At 37.9% G+C, this 26,290-nt stretch overlaps 1 protein-coding gene and 1 pseudogene across 4 annotated transcripts in view; one reads left to right on the top strand and one right to left on the bottom strand.

The window, feature by feature from the left end:
• CRPPA (CDP-L-ribitol pyrophosphorylase A) overlaps positions 1 to 25,936 on the bottom strand; it is a 331,394-nt gene extending 305,458 nt beyond the window's left edge. For all 4 annotated transcript variants that reach the window (XM_007531969.3, XM_060196149.1, XM_060196146.1 and 1 more), the window contains exons 1-2: positions 25,512 to 25,936; positions 11,416 to 11,689 (exon numbers count right to left, since the gene is read on the bottom strand). In XM_007531969.3, coding sequence (XP_007532031.1) covers positions 11,416 to 11,689; positions 25,512 to 25,768 — 531 coding nt within the window. In that variant the 5' untranslated portion in view covers positions 25,769 to 25,936. The remainder of the gene's footprint in view (positions 1 to 11,415; positions 11,690 to 25,511) is intronic.
• LOC103121448 (serine palmitoyltransferase small subunit A-like) lies at positions 2,542 to 3,267 on the top strand (annotated as a pseudogene).
• Positions 25,937 to 26,290: the final 354 nt, after the last annotated feature.

The following is a 26,290-nucleotide window of genomic DNA, read 5'->3' as shown; positions in this document are numbered from 1 at the left end:
CTTAAAGTCAACAATATTTATACTCCTTTCCCATATTAGGGAGCTACTCTCTTCCCTGATCCAGCTTTCTGGTCCTTTTCCAGTCATGACATCACCTCCCCAGACAATAACTTGGATCCACCTGCATATCAGATTTCAGGCTCAGGCAAAAAATAAAAATAATCAAAAAAAAAACTAGTATAGCTACAGGCCCTTTGAAATATAACTAAAATATGCCTACTATCTATCTACAAAATGGAGGACCCCCCCAACACTTCATCTGCACTATTCTAGCCTTTAGGTCCATGATTGGTCAACAATTTGTTTGGCTTTGTATGTTAACTCTCTTTTCAGCCACCAGGTTCCAGATGCTAGCATGATGCCAACCAGACTTCCCTGGATAGACAACCCCACCAATGTGACCTGGAGCTCCACTTCCCCAGGGCCCCACCCAACTAGGGAAAGAGAGGCAGGCTGGGAGTATGGATCGACCAATCAATGCCCATGTTCAGTGGGAAAGCAATTACAGAAGGCAGACCTTCAACCTTCTGCATCCCACAATGACCTTGAGTCCATACTCCAAGAGGGATAAAGAATAGGAAAGCTATCAGGGGAGGGGATGGGATAAAGAGATCTGGTGGCAGGAACTGTGTGGAGTTGTACCCCTCTTATCCTATAATTTTGTTAATGTCTCCTTTTTTAAATAAATAAAAAAAATAGACCTAGACCTCTAACAGGTCACTCTCTCCACCATCACTGGTTATTTCCATCAGGAATGTCATTATAAGTGCTCTTGTTGGCTTCTTCGGGACCATACACTCACTATGAATTAGCAATGGTAAGGACTGCCCCATTCTCAGGAAGGAAGCTGGATCAACCTATTCTGCCACTCAAAGAAAACTGTTCACGAAATGAGTGCAGTCTAGAAAATTCACAGCTGTGACCATGGACAATGAAGACAGACTGACAGGGACTTGAAAGTTATACAGGCTGATGTGTGAAATATAAATTGATATGGGCCTCAGGTAAGATCAACATGGTAAACAGTTAATTGTATTTTAAAGATTTTCTAGAGCTATTTTCAACTCTGACACCATCTTCCCAGACAATATGTTTAGTCTACCTGTGGGTTTGCTATCAAGCTTCTGAAAAAATTACCATAGTCATAAGCCCCTAGGAAATACCTAAAATAGACTTCCTAGTTTCTATCCACCCTAAAATCCCTATTCCCATCTGCTCTATTTCTACTTTATGGTTCTGTTCATTAAATATTTTGTCCTACTTTATATCTTGGTGGCATTTCAGTCACCAAGTTATGGATGCTACTATGACTTGATCCTGAATTCCTTGGGCAGATGACCTCACCAATGTGTTCCAGAATCTTATCTCTCCAGAATCCTACCCTACTAGGGATAGATAGAAACAGGCTGGAGGTATGGATCCACCTACCAACGTCCATGTCCAGTGAAGAAATGATTACAGAAGCCAGAACTTCTACCTTTCGTACTCCATAAAGAATTTTGGTCCATATCCTCAGAGGGGGAGAAATGTTAGGGTAAGATGACCAAAGGGCTCTGAACTCAAATTCCATCAGGACCCAGAGAGAGAAGAGGAAAAAAAGGATGTGATGGATGGAGGAGAAGGACACTCAGAAGTAGTAGGTATATCTTAGAAAGGAAGAGAAGGCGGGACCATAGAAAAAAATAGATAGACAGATGATAGATAGATAGATAGATAGATAGATAGATAGATAGATAGATAGACAGATAGATAGACAGACAGACAGACAGACAGATAGGTACGGGAATAACAGTCAACCCATATCTGTGCTCTTGAGAGAAAAAGAATGAAAGGAATGGGGACACAGAATCCTGGTGGTGGGAAAGGTGTGAAATTATACCCATTATCTTATAATTTGGTAAAGCAATATTAAATCACTAGTATAGAAGTAAAAAAAATAGTTGAGAAGAAAAACAGAATGAGGTGAGATATGAATTCTAGAAACTTCTGTTCATGGAATCAGGGAGCACCAGGATTTCAAGTACTTCACAACAAGTGAAGAAAGGTCTGCAGGTGTTTCTCTCTTTGTCACTCCCTCTCAATTTCTCTCTGTCCTATCTAATAAGAAAGGAAGAAAGAAAAGGAGAGATGGAAAAAGGAAGAAAGGGACAAAGAAAAAAATGGCCACCAGTAACAATGAATTCATTTGTAGATCCTGAGCCCCAAAGATAACCCTGGTGGCAATAATAATAATAACACAATATTATTTAGTAAGTGCCCAGGGTTTCTTTCCAATTATCACTACAAGGAATCAAAGACCAAGATAATTATATGAGATTAAAAGTGAATATTCATGGCATAAGAAGTAACACAGTAAATAGGACTGAACTCTCAAGTATGAGATTCTGCATTTGATCCCAGCATCATCTACGCTAGAGTGATGTTCTGGTTCTCTCTCCTCTCTTTGTTCTTATTAGTAAGTGAATAAATCTTTAAAATAAAGTTAGACAAGTAACTAAAAAGAAAAGAACCAGACTGCCATGCATAGAGCAAATTTGAAGTATGGAAAGAAAAGAAATACAGGGACAGACAGACGTTCAGCTGCAACACGCGGCCGGGATGGCGCTGGCACGGGCCTGGAAGCAGATGTCCTGGTTCTACTACCAGTACCTGCTGGTCATGGCGCTCTACATGCTGGAGCCCTGGGAGTGGACCGTATTCAATTCCATGCTGGTATCTGTTGTGGGAATGGCATTATACACAGGATAAGTCTTCATGCCTCAGCACATCATGGCAATATTGCACTACTTTGAAATTGTACAGTGACCAAGATGTGACCCAAATCCATGAATTTGTTAAGGAAGAATCACCTCCTAAAACTGAAATGAGACTTCATCGGATGTCATAAGAAACTCTACTAGACGTCAACATAACCAACTTTATCAGTATAATGACTAAAATTCATGATTAGACCAGGAAAGCTAATCCTGACTCATGTGTTATGTTCTTTATTTTTAACTTTAAAAGAAGCTCTTGTATAAGTGGGGTTTTTTTTGTCTATTTTAACATTGCAGTTATTTGTACTTTGATATTAGTATTTTCTTAACCTTTGTGACCATTTCAATATTATCCCATGGAAGCTTTTCTTAATGTAACTTTGAGTACATTTTAATTGCCTTCTACTATTTCCATAACCCAAAGTCATTAGTTGAGCTTTACTGTTCTTGCTATTGTATGGCCTATACATCTGCCTGGATATATTTATACTCTTGACCAAAGTTTTGTAAGATACAAGATTGGGGGAGGGAGGCAGTTTTATTGAGAATTATTTCCAAAAGATTTACCTGTAAGTTTGAACTCAAGAGTATAGTTTTAGTTACTTAGACTCCAACAGCTTGTGCTTTAAGACTGTTCAAATATTTCTTCACATTGAAAAAGAAAGATCTTGCTAAAACTAAAATAAGGAACATTTAGCATTTAAATATTTAATTCTTACATGGACTCATTTTCAGAAAACTGATGATTCTTGTGACAGGGTGGTTAAGTAGTGTTATTATGTAATGCTGATAGTTTTTAATAGAAAGTATGGCCAGTTTCTTCTGATGGTGATTATTAACAGTGTACATCCTTACATTTAGTTTCTTGATTGTTTTGGGTGCTGAATTAGGATATGATGAAATGAATTGTCATTAAAAAATTGTAGCAAAAAGAAATGTAAACTTAAAGTCCTCCTACTCTTTGTATTTTTTTAAAAAGATTTTTATTCCTTAAATGTAAAGCGACTACCTAAGTTTTTGATGTAAATTCATTAAAATCAAAGAGAAAAAGAAAAAAAGAAAGGAAGAAATACATATGGCCAGTTACTGTAAAAAGTTAATTAGAAAGGAGAGAGTAACATACATAACTAGCGATTCAAGAACACAGGGTTGACTAAACAAAATGTGCAAATAAGTAAGGAAATGTATTTCCTTAGAAGCAAATGTTTAGGAAGTTTTTGGCTGATTGGTCTCATCAATTCATGGCATCTAAAATAGAGTACAAGAAGTATACATGTGTTGTTTTAAAAGAAATGAATCTCCTATGCTTTTTTAGACTTTTCAGTGTTGTAACTAAGTTTAACCCTGCCAACATTTCCCTTATAACAATGTCCCAGATATTACTTCATCTCTTTACTAATTACGCTGATATATTCAAAGTACTTTATACATAAGGATGAAAGGAATACTATTTTGGGCAATATCTCAGGCTACATCCCACAAAAGGAGTACTGACAATTTAAAACTGTGAACAAATATAGAAGAAATATTAAAGAACAGCTTTTCTTAGAAGTGTGACTTTTAAAAGTATTTTGGGTGCTGGGAGATAATGGACCTGGTTGAGCACACATTACTATCATAAAGACTCAAGTTCAAATGCCTGGCCTCCATCCGTAGGGGTAAAGATTCAAAAGTGGTGAAGCAGTATTGCCAGTATCTCTTTCTCACTGACTTTCTATCTCCCATTCCCTTCTCAGCTTCTATCTCTATCCAATAAAATCAAACCACTGGGGAGTCGGGTGGTAATGCAGTGGGTTAAGCTCAGGTGGCACAAAGTGCAAGAACCTGCAGTGAGGACCCCGGTTGGAGCCCCCAGCTCCCCACCTGCAGGGGAGTCACTTCACAGGTGGTGAAGTAAGTTTGCAGATGTCTATCTTTCTCTCCCCCTCTCTGTCTTTTTCTCCTCTCTCCATTTTTCACTGTCCTATCCAACAACAACAACATCAATAACAACAACAATAAAACAATAAAGGCAACAAAAGGGAATAAATAGATAAAATCATAAAAAAATATAAAACCATTTTTAAAGTACTTTTAATAAGTGCTAAAATTGATGGAGGTCAGGAAGTGGTGCACCAAGTTAAGCACAGATATCACCATGTGGAAAGACCTGGCTTTAAGCCCCCACTCTCCAACTGCCCAGAGGCACTTCATGAGCTGTGAAGAAGTACTATAAGTATCTTTCTTCCTCTCTCCTTCTCTATCTTCCCCCCTTTCAATTTCTCTCTGTTCTGTCCAATAAAAAAATTGAAAGGGGGGGTGGTCAGGTGGTAGCGAAGCAGGTTAAATGCACATAGCGTGAAGCACAAGGACTGGTGTAAGGATGCCCTGATCAAACCCTGGGCTGCCCACTTGCAGGAGGGTCGCTTCATGGGCAGTGAAGCAGGTCTGTAGGTGTCTTGTCTTTCCTTCCCTTCTGTAATCCTCTCCTTTCTCTATTTCTCTCTGTCCTATCCAACAACAGCAATGGCAACAATAACAATAATAAAAATAACAAGGGTAACAAAATGGGAAAAATAAATAAAAACTCTTTGAAAAAAAATTGAAAGAAAAAAAGGTGTCAGAAAGGATGACAAGAAAGGTGAAACTTTATACACTACAAGAGTATCAGTGCAGCCACTATGAAAAGCACTATAGGGAGTTGGGTGGTAGCGCAGGGAGTTAAGCGCATGTGGCACAAAGTGCAAGGACAGGTATAAGGAAAGCACTATGGAGAATTGTTAGGAATGTAATTAGCATATGCTGATTACCATAATTGGCATACAGCTGAGGGATCTCCTTAAACCAAGTGATTTAAGTGCCAGCCTGCCAGGTCTCTTTATCTGCATGCTTTCCTTCACCACAACCCCACCATGCCACCCTTCCCAGGAAACTGAACAGCACAGCCAATCTCTGATAACTAGCTTATGGACTTGTGGCCCCAGCCTGGCCTATCTCTGCCCCACTGCCTATTTTGCTGTACCTAAATGATACTGTAAAGTGCTGCTATACAGCAATGTAATAAATTCCCCACTTGTCTTTGTACCCCGACCAAACCCAGGTCTGAAATCTTTGATTTTTTAATTACTATAGAGAACCCTCAAAAAAATTAATTAAAATAGGAGCTAAGGAGATAGCATAATGTTTATGTAGAACACTGTTATGCATGATGCTCTAAGGCTCAATCCTTGGCACCACCAAAAACTAGAGTTGAGCAGTGTCTTGGTAATAAAAATAAATAACACCAAGGAATAAGAGAGATAGTTCATCAGGTGGAGTCAACCCCTATGTTCATGCAGTATTATTCACAACAGCCAAAATTTGAACTCATGAGTATATCCATTGACAGAAAACTATACTTTATTTATTTATTTATTTTATTTGTTCATTTGTTTACCAGAGCACTACTAAGCTCTGATTTATGGTGGAGCGAGGAGATTAAACCTGGAACTTCAGAGGTTCAAGTCTCTTTGCATAACCATTATGCCATCTACCCGCTCCATAGACTAACTGTACTAAGAAACTGCAGAATTCTGTGTTAAATTCCATCTGTAAGAAATAAGGACACAAAGAAAAAACACAAAGTAAAAAACCTGGATTACATTTGGCGCACTGCACCAAAGCAGAGGATTCTGGAGGAAAACAGGGAGGAGGTTACAGGGAGCTCTGGGATCTTGATGCAAGACAGTAGAAAAGGACATAAGTTGGGAGTTAGAGTGTTCTGCAGCCATCCATCATGAGGAGATGAGAAATTGTACCCATGAATCAACAACAGTACTCTAAATCATTACACCTCCCAATAAAGTTTAAAAGGGCTGAAAAAGAAACTATGGAACATAATGCTCAATGCAATACTATTAAGAAAGATAGCAAGATGAGGAGGTGGGGATACGGAGCAGCAGCAGCTGTGCTTCTCTCCTCTCCTCTCCCTGGTCAATGGTCAACTAGGAATACTAAAGGAGATCATCTGGACTGCAACAAGGTAGGATTAGAATACTTCAGGAAACCACCAAATAACTGGAGTGATGGATTAAGCTAAAAAGACTACTTGTATAGTTTAAAATTCCTCAGGCTCCCATGGCCTACAGGGAAGAAAAAGAACAAAAGAGGCTTTTAAGGCAAAGTGCTCCAACTCAAGGATTAAAATAATATTGAAACAACTGTCAATTTCCACAACTATGAACCCTTTAAGTACCGTACTTAGACACAAGTCAATCCAGGCAATAGTGACCCGTAATTTGAAAAGTACTAAGAGAGGGACCTCATAACATACTATATAGAATGGTTAAAGCAACAAGAAGAAATATTGGAGAAATGAACCAGGACAAGAGTCCAGCTAAAAGCCCCCCAAAGGTTGAAGCAAAAGATAATGAGGTCAACATCCAAACACTAGTTAAGGAAATAATCACAGGAGTGAGTAAAGAGTTTGAAAGAATTGTCATCAGAAATGCAGAAACAACAAATGAGACTCTGGAAGAAAACACTATTTATCTCAAGGTTATTAGAGAGCTGAAAGCTGAAGTAGCTGAGCTAAGAACACAATTAGATGAACAAGCTAAAACAGTATCAGAACAGGGTAACAAAATAGATGAACTCCAGAAAACAGTAGAGGGGAGAGAGAATAGAATAAATGAGGCTGAAGACAGAATTATCAAGATGAAGGACGAATTAGAGACAACTAAAAAAGAAGTAAGAGATCTCAAAAAGAGGATAAGAGATACTAAAAACAAAAAACAGAGACCTATGGGATGACTTCAAAAGAAATAATATACGTATTATTGGCTTACCAGAAGAAAGATAGGGAAGGGAAGAAAGATAGGGAAGGGAAGAAAGCATTCTTCAGGACATATAGCTGAGAACTTCTCTAGTCTAGACAACATCAAAGACATAAAGATTCAAGAATCCCAGAGGGTCCCAAACAGAATTAACCCAGACTTAGAGACACCAAGACACATCTTATTTAAAATGGAAAGGAATAAGGATAAAGAAAGTATCCTGAAGGCTGCAAGAGAAAAACAAAGAGTCAACTACAGAGGAAAACCCAAAGGTTAGCAGAAGACTTCTCCAAGACACATCATACTTAGAATGGAAAGGAATAAGGATAAAGAAAGGATCCTGAAGGCTGCAAGAGAAAAACAAAGAGTCACCTACAGAGGAAAACCCATAAGATTAGCAGCAGACTTCTCCACACAAACACTACAGGCCAGAACAGAATGGCAAGATATCTCTCAAGTACACAATGAGAAAGGCTTTCAACCAAGATGTTAAAGGTGTTATCAGGTTGGTACTGGGAACATGAATAGACACACTGACCAGTAGAACAGAATTGAGAGCCCAGAAGTAAGCCTCCACACCTATCAACATCTAAACTTTGACAAAGGTGCCCAGACTATTAAATGGGGAATGCAGAGTATATTCAACAAATGGTGTTGGAAAAAATGGGTTGAAACATGCAGAAGAATGAAACTGAACTGAACTACTATATTTCACCAAATACAAAAGCAAATGTCAAGTAGATCAAGGACTTGGATGTTAGACCAGAAACTATCAGATACTTAGAGGAAAATATTGGCAGAACTCTTTTCTGCATAAATTTTAAAGACATCTTCAATGAAATCAATCCAATTACAAAGACGACTAAGGCAAGTATAAACCTATGGGACCACACGAATTTAAAAAGCTTCTGCACAGCAAAAGAAACCACTACCCAAACCAAGAGACCCCTCACAGAATGGGAGAAGATCTTCACATGACATACATCAGACAAGAGACTAATAACCAAAATATATAAAGAGCTTGCGAAACTCAACCACAAGAAAACAAATGACCCCATCCAAAAATGGGGAAAGGACATGGACAGAATATTCACCACAGAAGAGATCTAAAAGGCCTGAAAAAATGCTCCACATCTTTGATTGTCAGAGAAATGCAAATCAAGAGAACAATGAGATACCACTTCATTCTTGTGAGAATGTCATACATTAGAAAAGGTAACAGCAACAGATGCTGGAGAGGTTGTGGGGGAAGAAACCCTCCTGCACTGCTTGTGGGAATGTAAATTAGTCCAAGCCCTGTGGAGAACTCTCAGAAGGCTAGAAATGGATCTACCCTATGATCCTGCAATTCCTCTTTTGGGACTATATCCTAAGGAAATCAACACATCCATTCAAAAAGATGTTTACGCATATGTTCATAGCAGCACAATTTGTAACAGCCAAAACCTGGAAGTAACCCAGGTGTTCAACAACAGATGAGTGGATGAGCCAGTTGTCGTATATGCATACATAATGGAATACTACTCAGCTATTAAAAAGGGTGAGTTGACCGTTTTCAGTTGATCATGGATGGAGCTTGAAAAAAATCATGTTAAATGAAATAAGTCAGAAACAGAAGGATGAATCTCCCTCTCAGGCAGAAGTTGAAAAAGAAGATCAGAAGAGAAAACACACATAGAACCTGAACTGGAATTGGCATATTGCACCAAAGTAAAAGACTCTGGGATGGATGGGGGGAAGAATACAGGTCCAAAAAAATTACAGAGGAAGTTGTGTTGTTATGTGTAAAACTGGGAAATGTTATGCATGTACAAACTATTGTATTTACTGTCGAATGTAAAACATTAATTCCCCAATAAAGAAATAAAAAAAAAGAAAGGTGGCATTATACATTATACCTTTGAGGACAAAATGAAGGGAACTTGAAGTAATTATGCTAATGAAATAAGAAACCAAAAGAATTACTGAATTTTTTTCCTTATCTAAATAATATAAATAACTAAAACAAATGTCAAAAATAAATAAATAAATAAATCCTAGTGCTTATGGCTGGGGAGATAGCAAAAGAATAATGTTAACAGATTAGCGTATTATACAGTCTGGAGAGGCCAGATTCAATTAACGGTACCACCACAGGCCAGCGCTGAGTAGAGATATGGTGTTTCTCTAAAGTAAATAAAACATAAAATTAAATAGATATTTTAAAATAATAATCATTTATTGAACCAAGAGGTAGTTTGCCTATTGTCCCTTACCAAGCACTCAGCCCAGGTTTGAGCCTGTGCCAAATGAGAGTGCCATGGTAGCAGAAGCAGCTCTGATGCTATAGTATCTCTATCAGTCACTCTATCTGAATGAAATAATTAACCTGGACACAGTTAAATAGTATGTGTGTGAGATCCTAATGGCAGGGAAAAGGAAGAAAAAGAAAAAGAAAAACTTTCCTTCTAGATTCTGTAAACAATAGAGGGGACAAAGTAAAAAGGGTAGGAATATGGGGTATATGTTTAGTGCATTCTCACTGAAACTTTGGTGATATTGCCTTACATCCATATACAAGTGTGAAATCAGACGCCCAAAATTCTATAGCATTGTAAACCAAGCAAAATACACTTTTAGAAGTCCAAGTACATTACTGACAACTAAAAAGAAATCAAACTCTTTCCCAGATAGATAAGTTAGTACTTTTTGTACACCAAGGTGACCAAGAAATCCCAAATTATTCTTTCCACTCCTCTACAATACTTGACGGAAATAATTAATTAGATATTGTTGTCCCTTTTAAAGTAAAATTTTAATTAGTTAGCATTACTAAAAAAAAAAACTAGCATATACTTATGACCTAAAAATAATAAGTATTAGCTAGATCATAACTTTTTTAAACTGGGTTCAAAACTTTAAATATGCTATATACACCAATAATAATTAGCTCAACTAAGAACGGGACGTAAGTTTGACTCCAGAGACCTTTTCTATTGTACTACATTAAGTTCCTGTAATACATTTTCTACTATCTCAAATTCAGACTTCAAACATAAGGTTAATATGTACTACCTTACAGGTGAAAGTCTATAAGCTGGGGACCAGGCAGTGGTGCACATGTTAGAACACACGTTACCATGACTCCATGGTAGTTCAAGACTACAGCCCCCACCTACAAGAGGGCAACTTCATAAGCACTGAAGCAGTGCTATAGGAGCCTCTCTTTCTCTCTCTCTTTCCCTATTTCTCTTCCCTCTCAATTGCTCTGTTTCTACAAAAATAATAGATAAATGTTAAAGAATCTATAAATAAGAAAAAGCATGCACTAGTAATTCTAATAGATCTTTATACCCTATCTCTTGGTGAAATACTCAAAATAAAACTCTGTCATCTTAAGAAAATGACTAAGAAGTTAGTGGGAATCTAACCTGTTTGTAATGAGAAACAAGCCACTTCTGAAAATTCAAACCAACACTTGAGGTTTCGCTCAACTAGGAATAATAAACCAAAATTTGAAAATAGTCAAACAGTCAATTATGTATATCCTAGATTTCTGAGAGATTTCTTGAAACTTTTTTCCAACTTCAGATTTCATATGCTTCTGTTAAATTCCTAACCCCTCCATACCCTGATCACATTATTGCATTCTTCTTCCAATAGCTCATTTTCATTATGATAAATGACTATATCAAAAGATAAATTCCAGAACAGTCTCACAGTCACTAATACAATAAACTTTGTAAAAACAAGTCATTAGAACATCATTAGGCCATCGCAAACCTTTTGAGTAACGACATTTAAAGATAATTCTCTCAAAATTCATCAAGTAAGTCATACTATAGTGTTTGACCCTTTTAACCATTCTCAGAAATATAAATACTTACACCATGTTCCTTAGCAGCTGTGACAACTTTAAGAAGAACATCTTCCTCAACAAATGGTCTCACAGCATCATGAATAATCACAACTTCTGGCTTAGAGAGTTTAGCATTAGACTGATCTGCCAGTGCCTTCAGTCCGTTAAAAATTGACCTGTGGCGTGTCACTCCTGCTTCAACTAGTGAGATATGTTTATGCTGGTACCTCTGAATAATATCATTCATTGTTCCCATGTTCTCTCCAGTTACTGACACAACAATGTCCTTTATCCAAGGTACTCTGAAAAAAATATATATACACTTATTATATAAATTGATACTAAATGTTAATAACAGAAAAATGATTTACTAGCAAGTACTAATACATCTTCATAGGGTGATTAGAACTCAAAATTAGTAATAATCAGATTCATGCAATTCTAACAGAGAGATTGATAAAAGACTCAGGGGCTTTTCACAATACAGATAGAATAATCCACACAACTTCACACTAGTGTGAAATTACCTCTGCGTATTGTGAAATATGTACAGAAATAATATACATACAGAGATAATCAGATTCACAACATAAAGTAAATTTTAAAAATTTCATCAGTAGAGTCAAATATCAGAATGTAAGAAAAATATGCTTTTAGCTTAGTCCAGGGAGAACAAAAACAACTGGTGGCATAGCTATATGCAAATAATGACGAAGGACATAAAATACGGTGATGGTGTGGATGATACAGCAAATCCTTACAAAGGGATTTTTCAAAGTTAACCCAATTACCTAACAATGTGATTATTGAAATAACTATTGTCTTCTTAAACCCTAAGACAACAGGAATCCCCTGCTTCCTCTATAGAGCCTATGTTTCTCCCAATCCTGGAACCTCTGGGGTGGGGCCCACTTCCCTGCATACTTCTATCAACTCATACCAAATGATATTGCATCCACCTATTCCAACCTAATCAATGCAACAAGTACTATCTCAGCATGCTTCACCTCAGACTGTGTACAGAGACAACAGACATGGAATGCCAACCCTTCACCCTCATCACTTGGGTGAGACCTTTCCTTTCATGGTATTCTCTAATTCCATTCCAGGTTGTTCACTTCCTAACAAAGTCCCAAAACCTAGATATAGGCCAGGTCCCGTTAGAGCATATGTTCACATGTACCCATAAATTAGGGCAAAATATATACCTGAAAGCAAAAATACACAATAGTCTGTAGTGAGTCACTATCAAGCTCATAATAAAATAGCATCCATTTAGACTTAGATACCCTCCTCACCTACTTCCTGTTACAGTTCTCACTCACTCCAAAGCTAACCTTAGCAAAGCAAGGACTGCAAAAGCTGAATAAGGGCAAGAGACTGGCATAATTTAACAATGACTCTTTAGTCACTATCAGGCCATTCCACCACTGGGGCCCTAATCGGGGAATCCTGAGATTCCCAAACAGACATGATCAGCGTAGAACTCGAATAAGTCCCTCTCTCCATTGTTACCAGTCATTTCTATCAGGAACAACAAAATAGACCCCTTTGTGGGCCCCCATAGGGCCTTGCCCTCAACTTGGATCAACAATGGTAGAGAATGTTCCATCCTCCGAAGGGAGAATGGACAACATACTCTATGCTACACCTGAGGAAGATGGGTCGATACTGGGGCAGCATGGAATGTTCCTACTCATAACCAAAGAATGTGAGCTCAGATCTAGAGGGATGCAGAGGTCACACAGGCTCCTAAGCTAATTATGGGCCCCAGACCAAATCAAATTGATGGAGCTTAAAGTCAACAATATTTATACTCCTTTCCCATATTAGGGAGCTACTCTCTTCCCTGATCCAGCTTTCTGGTCCTTTTCCAGCCATGACATCATCTCCCCAGACAATAACTTGGATCCACCTGCATATCAGATTTCAGGCCCAGGCAAAAAAATAAAAATAAAAACTAGTATAGCTACAGGCCCTTTGAAATATAACTAAAAAATGCCTACTAGCTATCTACAAAATGGAGGACCCCCCCCCCAACACTCCATCTGCACTATTCCAGCCTTTAAGTCCACGATTGGTCAACAATTTGTTTGGCTTTGTATGTTAACTCTCTTTTCAGCCACCAGGTTCCCAGATGCTAGCAGGATGCGACCAGACTTCCCTGGACAGACAACCCCACCAATGTGTCCTGGAGCTCTGATTCCCCAGAGCTCATCCCCACTAGGGAAAGAGAGAGACAGGTTGGAAGTATGGATCAACCTGTCAATGCCCATGTTCAGCAGGGAAGCTATTACAGAAGCCAGACCTTAAACTTTCTGCATCCCACAATGATCTTGGGTCCATACTCCTAGAGAGTTAAAGAATAGGAAAACTATCAGGGGAATGGAAGGGATACGGAGGTCTGGTGGTGGAAATTGTGCAAAGTTGTATCCCTTTTATCCTATGGTTTTGTCAGTGTTTCCTTTTTATAAATAAAAATTTAAAAAATTAAAAAATAAAAGGAAAGCATGCTTTTAAATTGCTTTCCAGTTAATCTTTATTCAATAAAATAGAAACAGTTCAGAGTACATAAATTCCAAAAGTCCAGAAGTCCAGTGGATTAACAATCTATACAACTACTACAACACAAAATTTTTTTCTATGAAGGTAAAATACTAAACTTTAAATAGGGAAAGTATAATTAAATTTCATAAATATAAATATGACTCATGTAATGGCTATATAGTTAAAGGAATTACTCTCTTGAATCTAATACTTTCTCAACTGCTGATGTACTGAAATGCTCTGTATCCATACCACTGATGTGTGGCTGCATTAGAGAAGTCTAGACGGGCTGGGTGTTGGCATACCTTGTAGAACATGCATGTTACAGTACACTAAGGACCCAGGTCCAAGATCCTTATCCCTACCTGTGTGTGTGTGGAGGGTGGGGGGTAGGTAAGGGGAGGATGCATAAGTACTGAAGCAGGGCTATAAGTGCTTCTCTCTTTCATTCTCTATCTCTTCTTCCCTCTCAATTACTTCTGTCTCTATTCAAAATAAATAAAATACAGAAGCCTAATACATTTATCATGAATACTAGTGTTAACAAGAGCCATTATCAATGCAGATTCTTGGTTCCACAGTCAACAGACCCAAGTCAGGGAAACTGCCTATTACTCAGGATATCACTTCTAAATAAAGGTTATTATGGGCCAGTTGGTGGTGTACCTAGTTGAGCACACACATTATAAGGCACAAGGACCCAGGTTCAAGCCCTCAGTGACCACTTGCTGGGGGAAAACTTTATGAGCAGTGAGGCAGTGCAGGTGTCTCTCTCTTCCATCTGTCTCCTCCTGCCCTCTTAATTTCTCTTTCTCTATCCAAAACAAATAAAATTTAAAATATTGTAAGTAAAAAAAAAAATGAAACAACCAAATTGTTAGTCTGTGAGAGCCTATATGTTAGTGTTAGATAATTAAGTCTTGAACATATTTTTAGAAAGAGGGAAAAGATCTGAAAATTGCAAAATCATGAGAATACTTCACTGAAAAATGAAAAATGCTTAGTTGCTTTATTCAATTAACAACCACCTTTCTGTTATTTAAACCTTCCCATAGTCCAAAAGCTCAACTTGCCTGTGGCTATAACATTACACCGGTAAAGGAAACCAAAAGCTTTTTTTTTTTTTTTTAACCAGAGCACTGCTCAGCTCTGGTTTATGGTGTTGTGAGGGATTGAACCTGGGACTCTGAGCCTCAGGCATGAGTCTCTTTGCATAACCATTATGCTATCTACCCCCACTCCTAAAAGTGCTTTTATAGAGCACTGGCTCTTCATCTAATGCTCATAATATTTACTAAATATGGAATTATTATTATTAGCATCACATACACAATGGAAAGTCTCTGCTTTCACAGAGTGTATAAATGAAAGAACACCACTAAGTACAAACTGTGAGCAAGTGCTACAGAGAATCCCAGAATTTAGGACTGCATGCAGATAGAATATGTGACCATCACAAAGAAGACCAGGATGGTACACTCGGAGAAAACAGAATTTGCTTCCATACAAGCAATGAGTGTGAAAGTAGATTGGAGGAAAGGTATAAGCATTGATCAAGGCAAGATCTGAAGGGGACGAAAGAAAAAGAGTCCATGAAGAAGATGGAAGCCCAGGTAAATGCTCACCTAGACCAGAGCATAGGGCCCTTTCCTAAGGATTTAATCTTTAATCCTAAAAAAATTAGATGTTATATAAAAGCTTTACACATACACACACACACACACACACACACACACACACACACACCAATATTCTAGGCACTGTTTTATGACATGATGGGAAATGAGGTAGGCAGAATGGCCCTTTAAAGACATCTAGCTCCTCATTCCCAAGGCGTGCAGATATATACATACTAAACAGGACTTTATAAATATGACTAAGTCAAAGACTTTAAGATGAAGGGATTACCCTGTCTTACGTAGGTAGCTTCAATATAGTGGTTTGGTTTTTTTTTTTTTTAAGCAACATCAGGAACCTTTCAAATGTTTGATTGCACTGCTCAGGCAGTTTTTTTTTTTTTTTTTTTTTTTTTTCAGATAAGACCCACAGAAAGAGGGAGAGATACCACAATATCCTGGTACTGTCCATTGTCATAACATTTGCCATGTGGTGCTATATTTCAAACCTGGAATGGTCATGTACATAGCGAGTCCCATATGCAACCCTGTAAGCTATCTCTCTGGCCCCAGCTATAAAATTTTTTTAAATAAAAATAGGCAGAAGCTTATAAGAAGATATGATAGCAGAGGCAAGGTCAGAGTGATGTAGTACTCCAAGACCAGGAATATAGGGAACCTCTAATGTGTAGAAGATGGAAAAGAAATGAATTATCCCTAGAGCCTCCAAAAGGAACAAAGTATTTTAAAATTTAATTTTTTTTCTTTTTTTATTTTATCAAACAGAGAGAATTTGAGAGGGAAGGAGGAAATACAGAAGGACAGAAACAGAGAAACACCTGTACCACGGCATCACTGCTTGCACAGTTACTCCCCTGCAGGTGAGGACCAGGGGCTTGAACCCAGATTCTTGTGCCTAGGAAAATATATGCTCAACTAGGTGTGCCAATCTGGCACCCAGAAACACAGCATTGCCAGTATATTTATTTTAGCACAGTGAAAAAGACTTTAGATCTCTGTCAGAAGCTCTATATTCAGCCTGTCAGTTAGTGAGAATTTTTACAGAAGCAGTAGGAAACAAATTTAGGAGAACCAATATTAAGATTACTTTTTGTTTTGTTTTGTTTTGTTTTGTTTCGTTTTGTCAGACACCTGGAAGAAATTTAATTACAAAAAGACAATGAAATAGATTGTAACCTGTGAGGCAAGACAACTTGGTGGAGGATGAGGTATGCTGACATTGATCTTGGAAAGATACAAACTGTACCCTTGTGAAAACAATCTCCTAAATCAACCGTTACCCAATAAAGTAAGTTAATTAAAATGGTAATAGTAATTATAAAAGAACTGCTGAAAAGGACTAATTTGGGGTGTCTCTTTGACTTATAGCCTAATCAACCTCCTTGCCTTTATTTATAAATATAACAATCAATAGAACCTTACATAAAAAGCCTTTTAGCAAGTAACAGTTCTTGAGTGTCTCCTAAAGGTAGAATTTCCCAGGGTCCTACTTCAACAGCAATTCACTGTGACCCAGACATATTGTTACACTGTTCCATGATTTATTGCACTAACCTCTTAGCTGGTCTCATGCCAACAAAATTATTATATATATATATATATATATATTCTGTAGTATATATATACTATATATACTTTTATATATATATATAAAATATATAAAAATATATTCTGTAGTATATATATATACACTACATATATAGTGTATATAATATATATATATATATATATATATATATATATATATATATATATGTTACAGAATTACATGTCGACAGGGGTTTGGTTCCACACCATCCCCACCACCAGCCAACACAATTCATTCTCACCACATCTACATGAGTTTTCTCAAGCGCAAACCTATGGCCATGCCTTGCTCCTCTTAAGCAAGGTCCTTCAAGACCAGGACCTGAAGTTCTTTGTCACTCCCCACTCCACTTTCTCTTGATTTGGTCATATTCTTCAAATTTCAGTTTTGTTATACTCTTTCCCAGAAGTTTTCCCCGACTGTTATTCTAAAAGTTCTATCCCTGCTGTTGGCTTCTAGAGAAGATGTGACATCCCTGCTGATGGCTTTAATAAGAAGAGTCTTATTTAGATATCATACTTTATTGCTTTGTTATCTGCCAACTCGTAGAAAGTGAAGACTACACTGGAGGGCTCGGAATGTTGCCTACAATACTCATTTAACATTCACATCACCTCTCTGAGGTACAACATTACTGTTTCCACTTTACCAGGACATAAAAGTAATGGCCTGGGAGTCAGGCAGCGCAATGGATTAAGCGCAGGTGGCACAAAGCGCAAGGACCAGAATAAGGATCCCAGCTCAAGCCCTGGCTCCCCACTTGCAAGGGAATTGCACCAAGGCCATGAAGCAGGTCTGCAGGTGTCTTATCTTTCTCTCCCCCTCTCTGTCTTCCCCTCCTCTCTCCATTTCTCTCTGTCCTATCCAACAATGACTACATCAGTAACAACAATAATAACTACAACAATAAAACAATGAGGGAAACAAAATGGGATAAATAAATATTTTTTTAAAAGTCATTTTAAAAGTAAGTAATGCCCTTCTCATAATCACACTTCTAGGAAGGAAAGAGAACAGATTGGAACCCCTTCTGACTGTGGAACTCACACCACTAACCATGAAAATATACTAACACTGTGAGGGAATAAATGATGTCTGTATGTTTTGTATCTTCAGCACTTCATTAATATTATCAATGTTAATCCATATAACATTGCTGTTTTTATTAATTTTGTCATTCAAGCATCCAGTAAAAACATAGTATTCATCAGGAACTGTCTTAAATACTAGTAATAGAAAGAAGGCAGAGTCCATGGCCTCACAGAAACATGCCAATAATTTGTCCTTAATGAACAGATAAAAGAAAGTCAAAGTAGTTTTTAAACAGAGAACTTTTAAGTATGTCTCAACTAAAACAGGGGCAGGATTATTCTGTAAAGACAAGAGCTTAACTTATCCGCTAAGCTGATCACCTCTGTTTACTTTTCAGAGCATATTCCATTAGGAAAATAGGTCACAATAACTTTAAAAAGACATTTTGATGCTACGTCTTGATGAAAATTTATATTTAATTAAATGTTAAAGTATAGATTTCAAAAGGAGAAAAATTAGCTATTGTGTGGCAAACAAATCATTCAAAAAGCTAGTTCATAAATTAATAAATGATCTCCCAAAGGTAGATTACAATTCATTGTAATCCCTCATAACCACTGTAATCATTCTATTGAACAGAAATCAAAGAGGTAAACAATTATAAATATATATTTTATATTTTAGATGGTTTTAAATGTAGTTCTTAACAGAAAGTAGCATTTTAAAACTGCCTCAAAGATTTTCAGTGAGTAGGGGCATAGAACTTTGGTGATGTGTATGGTGTGGAATTATATATACCCTGTAATATTATAATTATGAAAATAATTATTAAACATAAATAGAAAATTATTTTTTAAATAAAATAGTGCTTAAAAAATGCTATATAAACTGCAGATTTTAGGACACATTAGTGTGTCAGTAAGTCAGTTTAGTAAAGTTCAAGTAACATTTCAGGGTAAGTAAAACAGAAACTGATAAAATAGAAAACTTCATGAAAAAAACATATCCTTGGAAATATACATATGCATACACACATGTGTGTGTGTGTTGAGCTTTATATACCTGTATCACAATGTCAAATGTAATTCTTATAACAAAGTCACAATAAAGTGTGGGAAACAAACAAATCTTAGATCACTCTTAAGATTTTGATAATGGGTTTCATTATGCTATTTTGTTCAGAAACCAACACATATGCAGCACTTTCAAGCCTTTATAAATATTGTTTGTATTCCAAAGGATTTATTCACATTCTTTTCTAGTTATAGAATTAAAAAGTCTTTTATAGTATTAAGATTTAATAATGTAGAATCATGGGATTGAAAAAGATCTTAATTACCTCACACAGTGCCTATTTAACAAATATTTGCTGAATCAATGAACACAGTTGACTTCCTAAGCTGAAGGCAAGTCCACACCAACCCCAGAACGACCTCCCCCCAGTCAGATTTTCTGTGTTCTGCATATTTCCTTCCCAGCACATTCCATAAGCAAATGCAAATCTGACCTCAAACTCCATTACACCTACAGACATTTGGAGAAATAATTATCTCAAATGTTATTTTATCCCAGAATAACAATTATTACTTGTAGAAACACTCTATTTGGACAGTTTAATATGATCAACATTTAAATATATGTATTTTTTTTTTAAGATGGAAATAATCAGGCCCTAAAGCATTCTCATTCAAGCTGCAAAAGCTGGGCCCCAAGGGATAGTGGCAGCTACTCTTCACAGCCTTGACAACCTTCATGAAAAACTTGTCTCTGAATTACCCTTTGGCCATAATTTATAAATTTTCATCACTCCATACCCTCTCTGATAGTTTAGCAGCAATATTAAATTGGTGCAAGGGGGCTGGCTCTTGATAGCCTTCACATACCATGATGGCTTCTAATCATCAAGTCCAGTCTACCTGTCCTGTTCTCTCTTATCTTGAAGCAGACTCAGGAACTATCATTAACTTAACACAAATCTAAATATTTGACCTCAACAAAATATAGGTCTAGTACTTCACTTGATTTAAAGGGTACCATTTCATTAACCAACTATTAATACAAACTATTTCCAGTCAAATCCATGTACCTGAGCAATTGAAGGCAAACTAAAAGTCACTTTCTGAACTGCTAAATGCAATTAATCCATCACCCTACACCATTCCCATTACACTTAATTCAAGCAATCAACAAATTGATCATTTGGGTTAACACTATATTTTTTTTCTAATAAATATTGTTCAAGTGTAATTTGCAGTGCTTTTCAGAAATAAAGCAAAACAATTTTTAAAGTATATATGAAAACAAAATTTAAAGAAGGGGGAGAAGATAGTTCACTCAGTAGAACACATGCCTTACTCTGCATGAGGCCCTGGGTTCGAACTCCTGAACCACTAGGAAACACCATAGACAGTATGGAGGAGATTTATAGATAACAGGCAGTGCTATGGTGTATCTTCTCTCTGTCTAGTCTGTCCTTCTCGCTAGAAAAAAAGAATGAAAAGTTGGACATTGGAGTTAGCTCAGTAAAATCACACTTGAGCAAGATCCTGGATCCATACTCCACCAATGCATAAAATAATAATAATAATAACAGGGGGTCGGGCGGTAGCTCAGCAGGTTAAGCACACGTGGCACAAAGTGCAAGGTCCTGTGTGAGAGTCCTGGTTGGAGCTCTGGCTCCCCATCTGCAGGGGGGTCGCTTCAAGGGCAGTGAAGCAGATCTGCAGGTGTCTGTCTTTCTCTCCTCCTAACTGCCTCCCCTGCTCTAACAACAGCAGCAATGACAACAATAATAATAACGACCATCACAAGGGTAACAACAAGGGCAACAAAATGGGGAAAATGGCCTCCAGGAGCAGTGGATTCATAGTGCAGGCACCGAGCCCCAGCAATAACCCTGGAGGGAATAATAGTAATAATAATAATAATAGAGAAAACAGTGAGAAAAAAATCAAATTGATTGATGTACCTAGTTAAGTGCATATATTACCATGCACAAATACCTGGGTTCAAACCCCTGGTCCCTCCCTACAGGGAGGGGGAGGCTTCATGAGTGATGAAATAGTGCTGCAGGTGTTTCTGTCTCACTATTCCTCTCTATCCCCCTTCCCTCTCAAATTCTCTGTCCTATCAAATAAAATTAATCAATTAAATTTTAAAAAGTACATATGAAATTCTACCCACAAAAAAATGAATCTTTGTTTACTTTCCAGGTGAAACAAGAAAGTAACCCAATCTCAATCACAAAATCCAGAGTTTCCATGACATACACAAAATTATTTTTTCCTCAAATTCACCTGAAGTTACTAAGTTCACAACTCACATCAACCTAAGCAAAAATGTCCACTACTAACGCACATTAATCAAAGAAAAATGACTGAAATTTGAATTATACCATCAGTATTTTAATTTGCAAATGCATATATTATCCAAAACATCTATATTACTTTTTAATACTCTTCCTATAAAAGATGCATATAGGAAGTCAATTTGTAATTTAAAAATGGGAGGAATTAGGTAGAAAGATAGATGATAGATAGATATAGATACAGAGATATAAATGCAGACAGACAGAATTACATAGTAAACCCATAGCTATGATCTTAGGAGAACTATGGTAGTTTCTGCTGGAGGGGATAGGACCACAGAACATTGGTGGTGGGAATGCTGAGGAACTATACCCCAATTACCTTATAATTTTGTAAACCACTAATTAAAAGAAAAGTTATGAAGAGACATCTGGGGCAGGGGAGACATCATAATGGTTATAAAAAAAAAAAAAAAAAAGACTCTCGTGCCTGAGGCCCTGAAGTCCCAGATTCAATCCCCTGCACCACCATAAACCAAATCTGAGCAGTGCTCTCGTTAAAAACAAACAAAAAGTACCTACAACACTGTTCCACTCATGAAGTTTCCTTCCTGCACAAAAGCTGGTACATATATGATAACTGCATATTCTCTACTGGGTGTTCCACTATCTAGCCCCTACATACATATTTAGATATGCATTAATGACTAATTGTAATAAATATGTTCACATGAAACAAATTTTGATCAACTTTGGTGCTCCATTTGTTTAGAGACTCTTTAGCCATCATGTGTAAGATTTGTATTTGTATCTTTAGCCATCATGTCTAAGATTCTTTTGTATGTCCTTTAATTTCATAATTAGCTTTCTAAGAAATCAATGGCACAAGTGGAATTTAACTAAACTAAAATGTATTTTTTTCAATTTTGCCAAAGGGAATAAAACAATCTAAACTTTTAGCCAGTTCACACAGAATATTTTTTCTCTTGTTATCTCATCCAATTTCTCAATTATAAAAGAGCCAGTAATTTAATATAGTTAACATGTTGTTTGAAAGATAGAAAAAAATCATCATTGAGTTTGGATTTTCATTAAGCAATAAAGGCCCCGTTCCCAAATGCAGTCTTTTTGTTAATTCTTCTGCTGCCACAGAGCACCTTATTTAGCCATTAGTTTTGCCAGTTCTGAGCCAGAGACTACGGCTCCATTTATTCAAAAATCTAGAAGTACAGTTGTTCTTTTTGAAGTTTCATTTTTTATTTATTTACTTATCTGCTGGAGACAGAAATCAAGAGGGAAGGGGAAGATGGAGAGAGAGAAAGAATAAGAGACACCAGAAGCACTGCTTCGCCACTCACAAAGCTTCCCTCCACAAGTGGCACCAGGAGCTTGAACCTGGGTCCTTGCACATGGTCTTTTTGAAGTTTTCGACCAATTATTATCTTTCAACTTCAGAAGTACTCTGCCTCTAACCCCTGACTTCAGTCAACTAACAACTCCACAGCTATTCTACCTGAAGGCTTAAGTTTCAGCTTTCTTGAAGTTGTTAAGTATGATTGGTTTCTATTCCTTTATTCCAGAATATTGTTGATCTCTCATATCTGTTCCAAATCGACTCTGGCTCATTTTTCTGGTATAGGTAAATATTTTTAGTTTCTTCCAGTGGATAAATGACAGAGTGGAAATAAATAACTTTAAATGGTAAAGTTTAAAAGCAAGACCAGTCATATTTCTTTGTATTTTCCTATTCCAATTTAGAATTTTTGTGGCCTTCTCTTTCCTGGGTCCTAATTAGCTTTATATTGGTTCAGAATGCCAGAGGAGAAAAATCGACCAATTTTTCAATAAGTCACTTTAATTTCTTAGTCAAATAAAAAATGTAAAGGTTACTCTCAATCATAATTTCTCAACCCTCCATTACTGAAAAAGCAAAGCTTAGGCAAAGAAATTTTTTAACTTAAAAAGGGCAGGGAAAAGGAGCTTTGGTATCATCACTTAGAGTGCAAAGGAATCTGACAGCCTATTAAATGTAAATTAATAGTGGTAACTTTCTATTCTTTTGGGGACATTAAGAGCTGTGCCTTTCCAACTAATAAGCAGTAAGCACATGTAATTTCTACAAAGAGTTAAAAATAGCTATTTTACAAGATACTTTATGCTTCTATTTTTTTTCCTTGTTTGAACTTGCACAATGTATTGGTGAGCATGAAATGTTCTAGGCCTTACAGCACATGTGCTAAACTAGCAGCAAATTATTAAGCCTACCTTACCATAATGAAGTTCTTATTTGGCAAATGGCCAAGAAGTAGCCATAAATGCAAGTTTTCAAGAATTTCCAAAGACATACTCAAAAAAAAAAAAAAAAAGAAATCACTAAGTTCTTCGGACAAACTGAGCCATGAATATTTCAATATGGCAGTTTTGCTTAGTTACTATGAGAATTTTATGACTGCTGCTATTAATCAAATATAAAATTAGTTTTCTATCTTGTTTTCGATAAATAAATCTCTTCAGAATATTATCTTATTTTAAAAGTTTCTTTCTACTATTCTCCTATCTCAAGTTTGGCTCAGAAGATGCAAATTAATATAGAAATTGTTTAACAGTGAGGACAATTACATATACAAATGAGTACAGTCCCCTTCATTTAATTATTAAGAAGTCAAAGTTCTGCTAGCCTAGACTCATTGTTTTCCATAGAATTACCTATATACACAAACTATGCTGTCATAATGTCTGTGATATTAGAATATTGTAGGTGCATGATTCTTAGAATGGTTTCCCTCCCAAACTATGTATAGATATGGAAGAGTACAGAAGTGAGGGGGGAAGGAATTGGAACTATTTCAGTGTGTGTATTTGTTTCAGATGTAACCACTGGCCTGACTACAAGTACCAAGGGTTCTTTCCACTTTGCATTTTCCAAATGACAATATTCAGAAAGTAAAAGAACCATATGAGAAGCAAATTGGGCCCTTTGGATGCTGGAGTGTGGTGTGGAGGGTGCTGGGGTCACTGGATTACAAGCTAATACTGTATTCCTTCTGAGTAGACACTTCCTCTTCATCAAAGTCTTCTTGTAAAGAATGCCATTTATCTTGAAATGCCAGTGGTTCACACTTTATGGCTCAACATACTCCCACAACTCCACACTGATTTTATAAAGTTTAAACGCTGAACATGTATGTGAATATTTGTAGTCCCTCTGTTCCCATGCCTTCAGCGACACCCCATACTCCAAGACATTACCAGCTGTTAAAAACTAAAATAACAGGGCCCTCCTTGTTAAGTCCTTAACTCTTCACTATTACTCCCCTAGTCTACCTTATCCCATTCCTTCTCCCTCCCTCATTTCCCCAACCACTCCATATTCTTACAAAATAAAGCAATTTCTGTCTCATTTCCAGTAACTAGCACGCATAAAACCATATTGTGCTCTGACAGGTTCGGATTAAGTTTTGCTGCTCCTTTCACTTTCAGCATTTAGTAATTAGCATTCGTCCTCAAATAAGGGGCTCGGTAAAAGTTTTTGAACTACTGGATGAAATGGGTAAAATCCCAGGAGACACTAGCAAACCTTATAACCAGCCCATACCGGGGCATGGGGCGCTGAAATAGGACGAGCAGATAATAAAAACAGTTTCAGTGCAGACAACAAAGTGGCTTCAGAACAACGTCTCAGCCCACAACGTCCCCCAGTCCAACTACAGGACCTGGGCTTTACCCCCCAGCAGGTCAGCGGCAGGGCACACATACAGACTGTGTGGGGCAGCCCCAGCTTCCAGGTGCATCTGCAAAGAGCAAAGCTCCGGATCTCTGAAATGCTGGCGGGAATGGAGCCAAGTGCCAGCGGAGCCGCATGGAGACCGGTGTGTGGTCTGACTGAGCCTGTGCATTCTGCACCCGCAGGCAGCGGAAAGAAGGCGCCAGCACTAGAGCGGCGGCCCCGGCCAGAGCTGGGCGGGGAGTTGGGGAACGAACCGGGACCGCGGGGCGCGCCGGCGCCGCTTTACCTCTCCAGAGCCTGCAAAGTGTAGCTGATGAGCGGCCTCTCCAGAATGGGGCAGAACTGCTTCGGAGTGGGGACGCCCATCCTCTCCCCGCTCCCTCCTGCGGGCAGCACAGCCGCCACAGTCGGCCAGCCGCGCCGGGTTTCGGCCCCGGCTCTGCTCAGCCAGGAAGCCGAGGCTGCCGGGTCTGTGTCGCCCAGGCCGCTCACGCAAGGCCCCGGCTCAGCAGGCCCAGAGTCACCAGGCGGCCCTGGCTCCATAGCGTCGGTCTTCCCCGCCGCTCCAGCCCTCTGCGCGGGTTGCGCGGGAGAGCAAATGAGGCCAGAGGTGCAGAGATTACAAAAAGCGCCCGGGGAAGCTACGCGGGTCAGACCACTGCGGGTCCCTTAAGAGGACCCAGCAGCTGATGTTCCCTCCCCACGCCTCAGTGCCCTCTGCTCTAGTCTCAGCGCCCCCGGAGGGCTGACTTTCCGGGTCCTTAGTTTCCCCCAAGGCTGATCATTCAGGCGCCACAGGTGGAAGTGTCAACCTTCCTTACACACCATAAGAGTCCCATTAAACTCAACAGCTAAGAGAGTGCAATAGCAGTCTGGACCTACTCTCAACCCTGTCTTCTTGAAAAGGATTGGAAGATAAGTATTTAAAGCTCTGAAAGTGGTGAAAAGATATGCCTCCGGATTCCAATTCAGATAACGCAGGTAGATTGGACAAAAAATGTCTTTGGAACATCAAGTAGACAAACTGCCATGGTTCTCTAATTTGTCTGAAAATTGGAATCACTT

The sequence above is a fragment of the Erinaceus europaeus genome, chromosome 8 (genome assembly GCF_950295315.1).
Source record: "Erinaceus europaeus chromosome 8, mEriEur2.1, whole genome shotgun sequence".
NCBI lineage: Eukaryota > Metazoa > Chordata > Mammalia > Eulipotyphla > Erinaceidae > Erinaceus > Erinaceus europaeus.
This window is presented reverse-complemented; position numbering and strand designations above follow the sequence as displayed.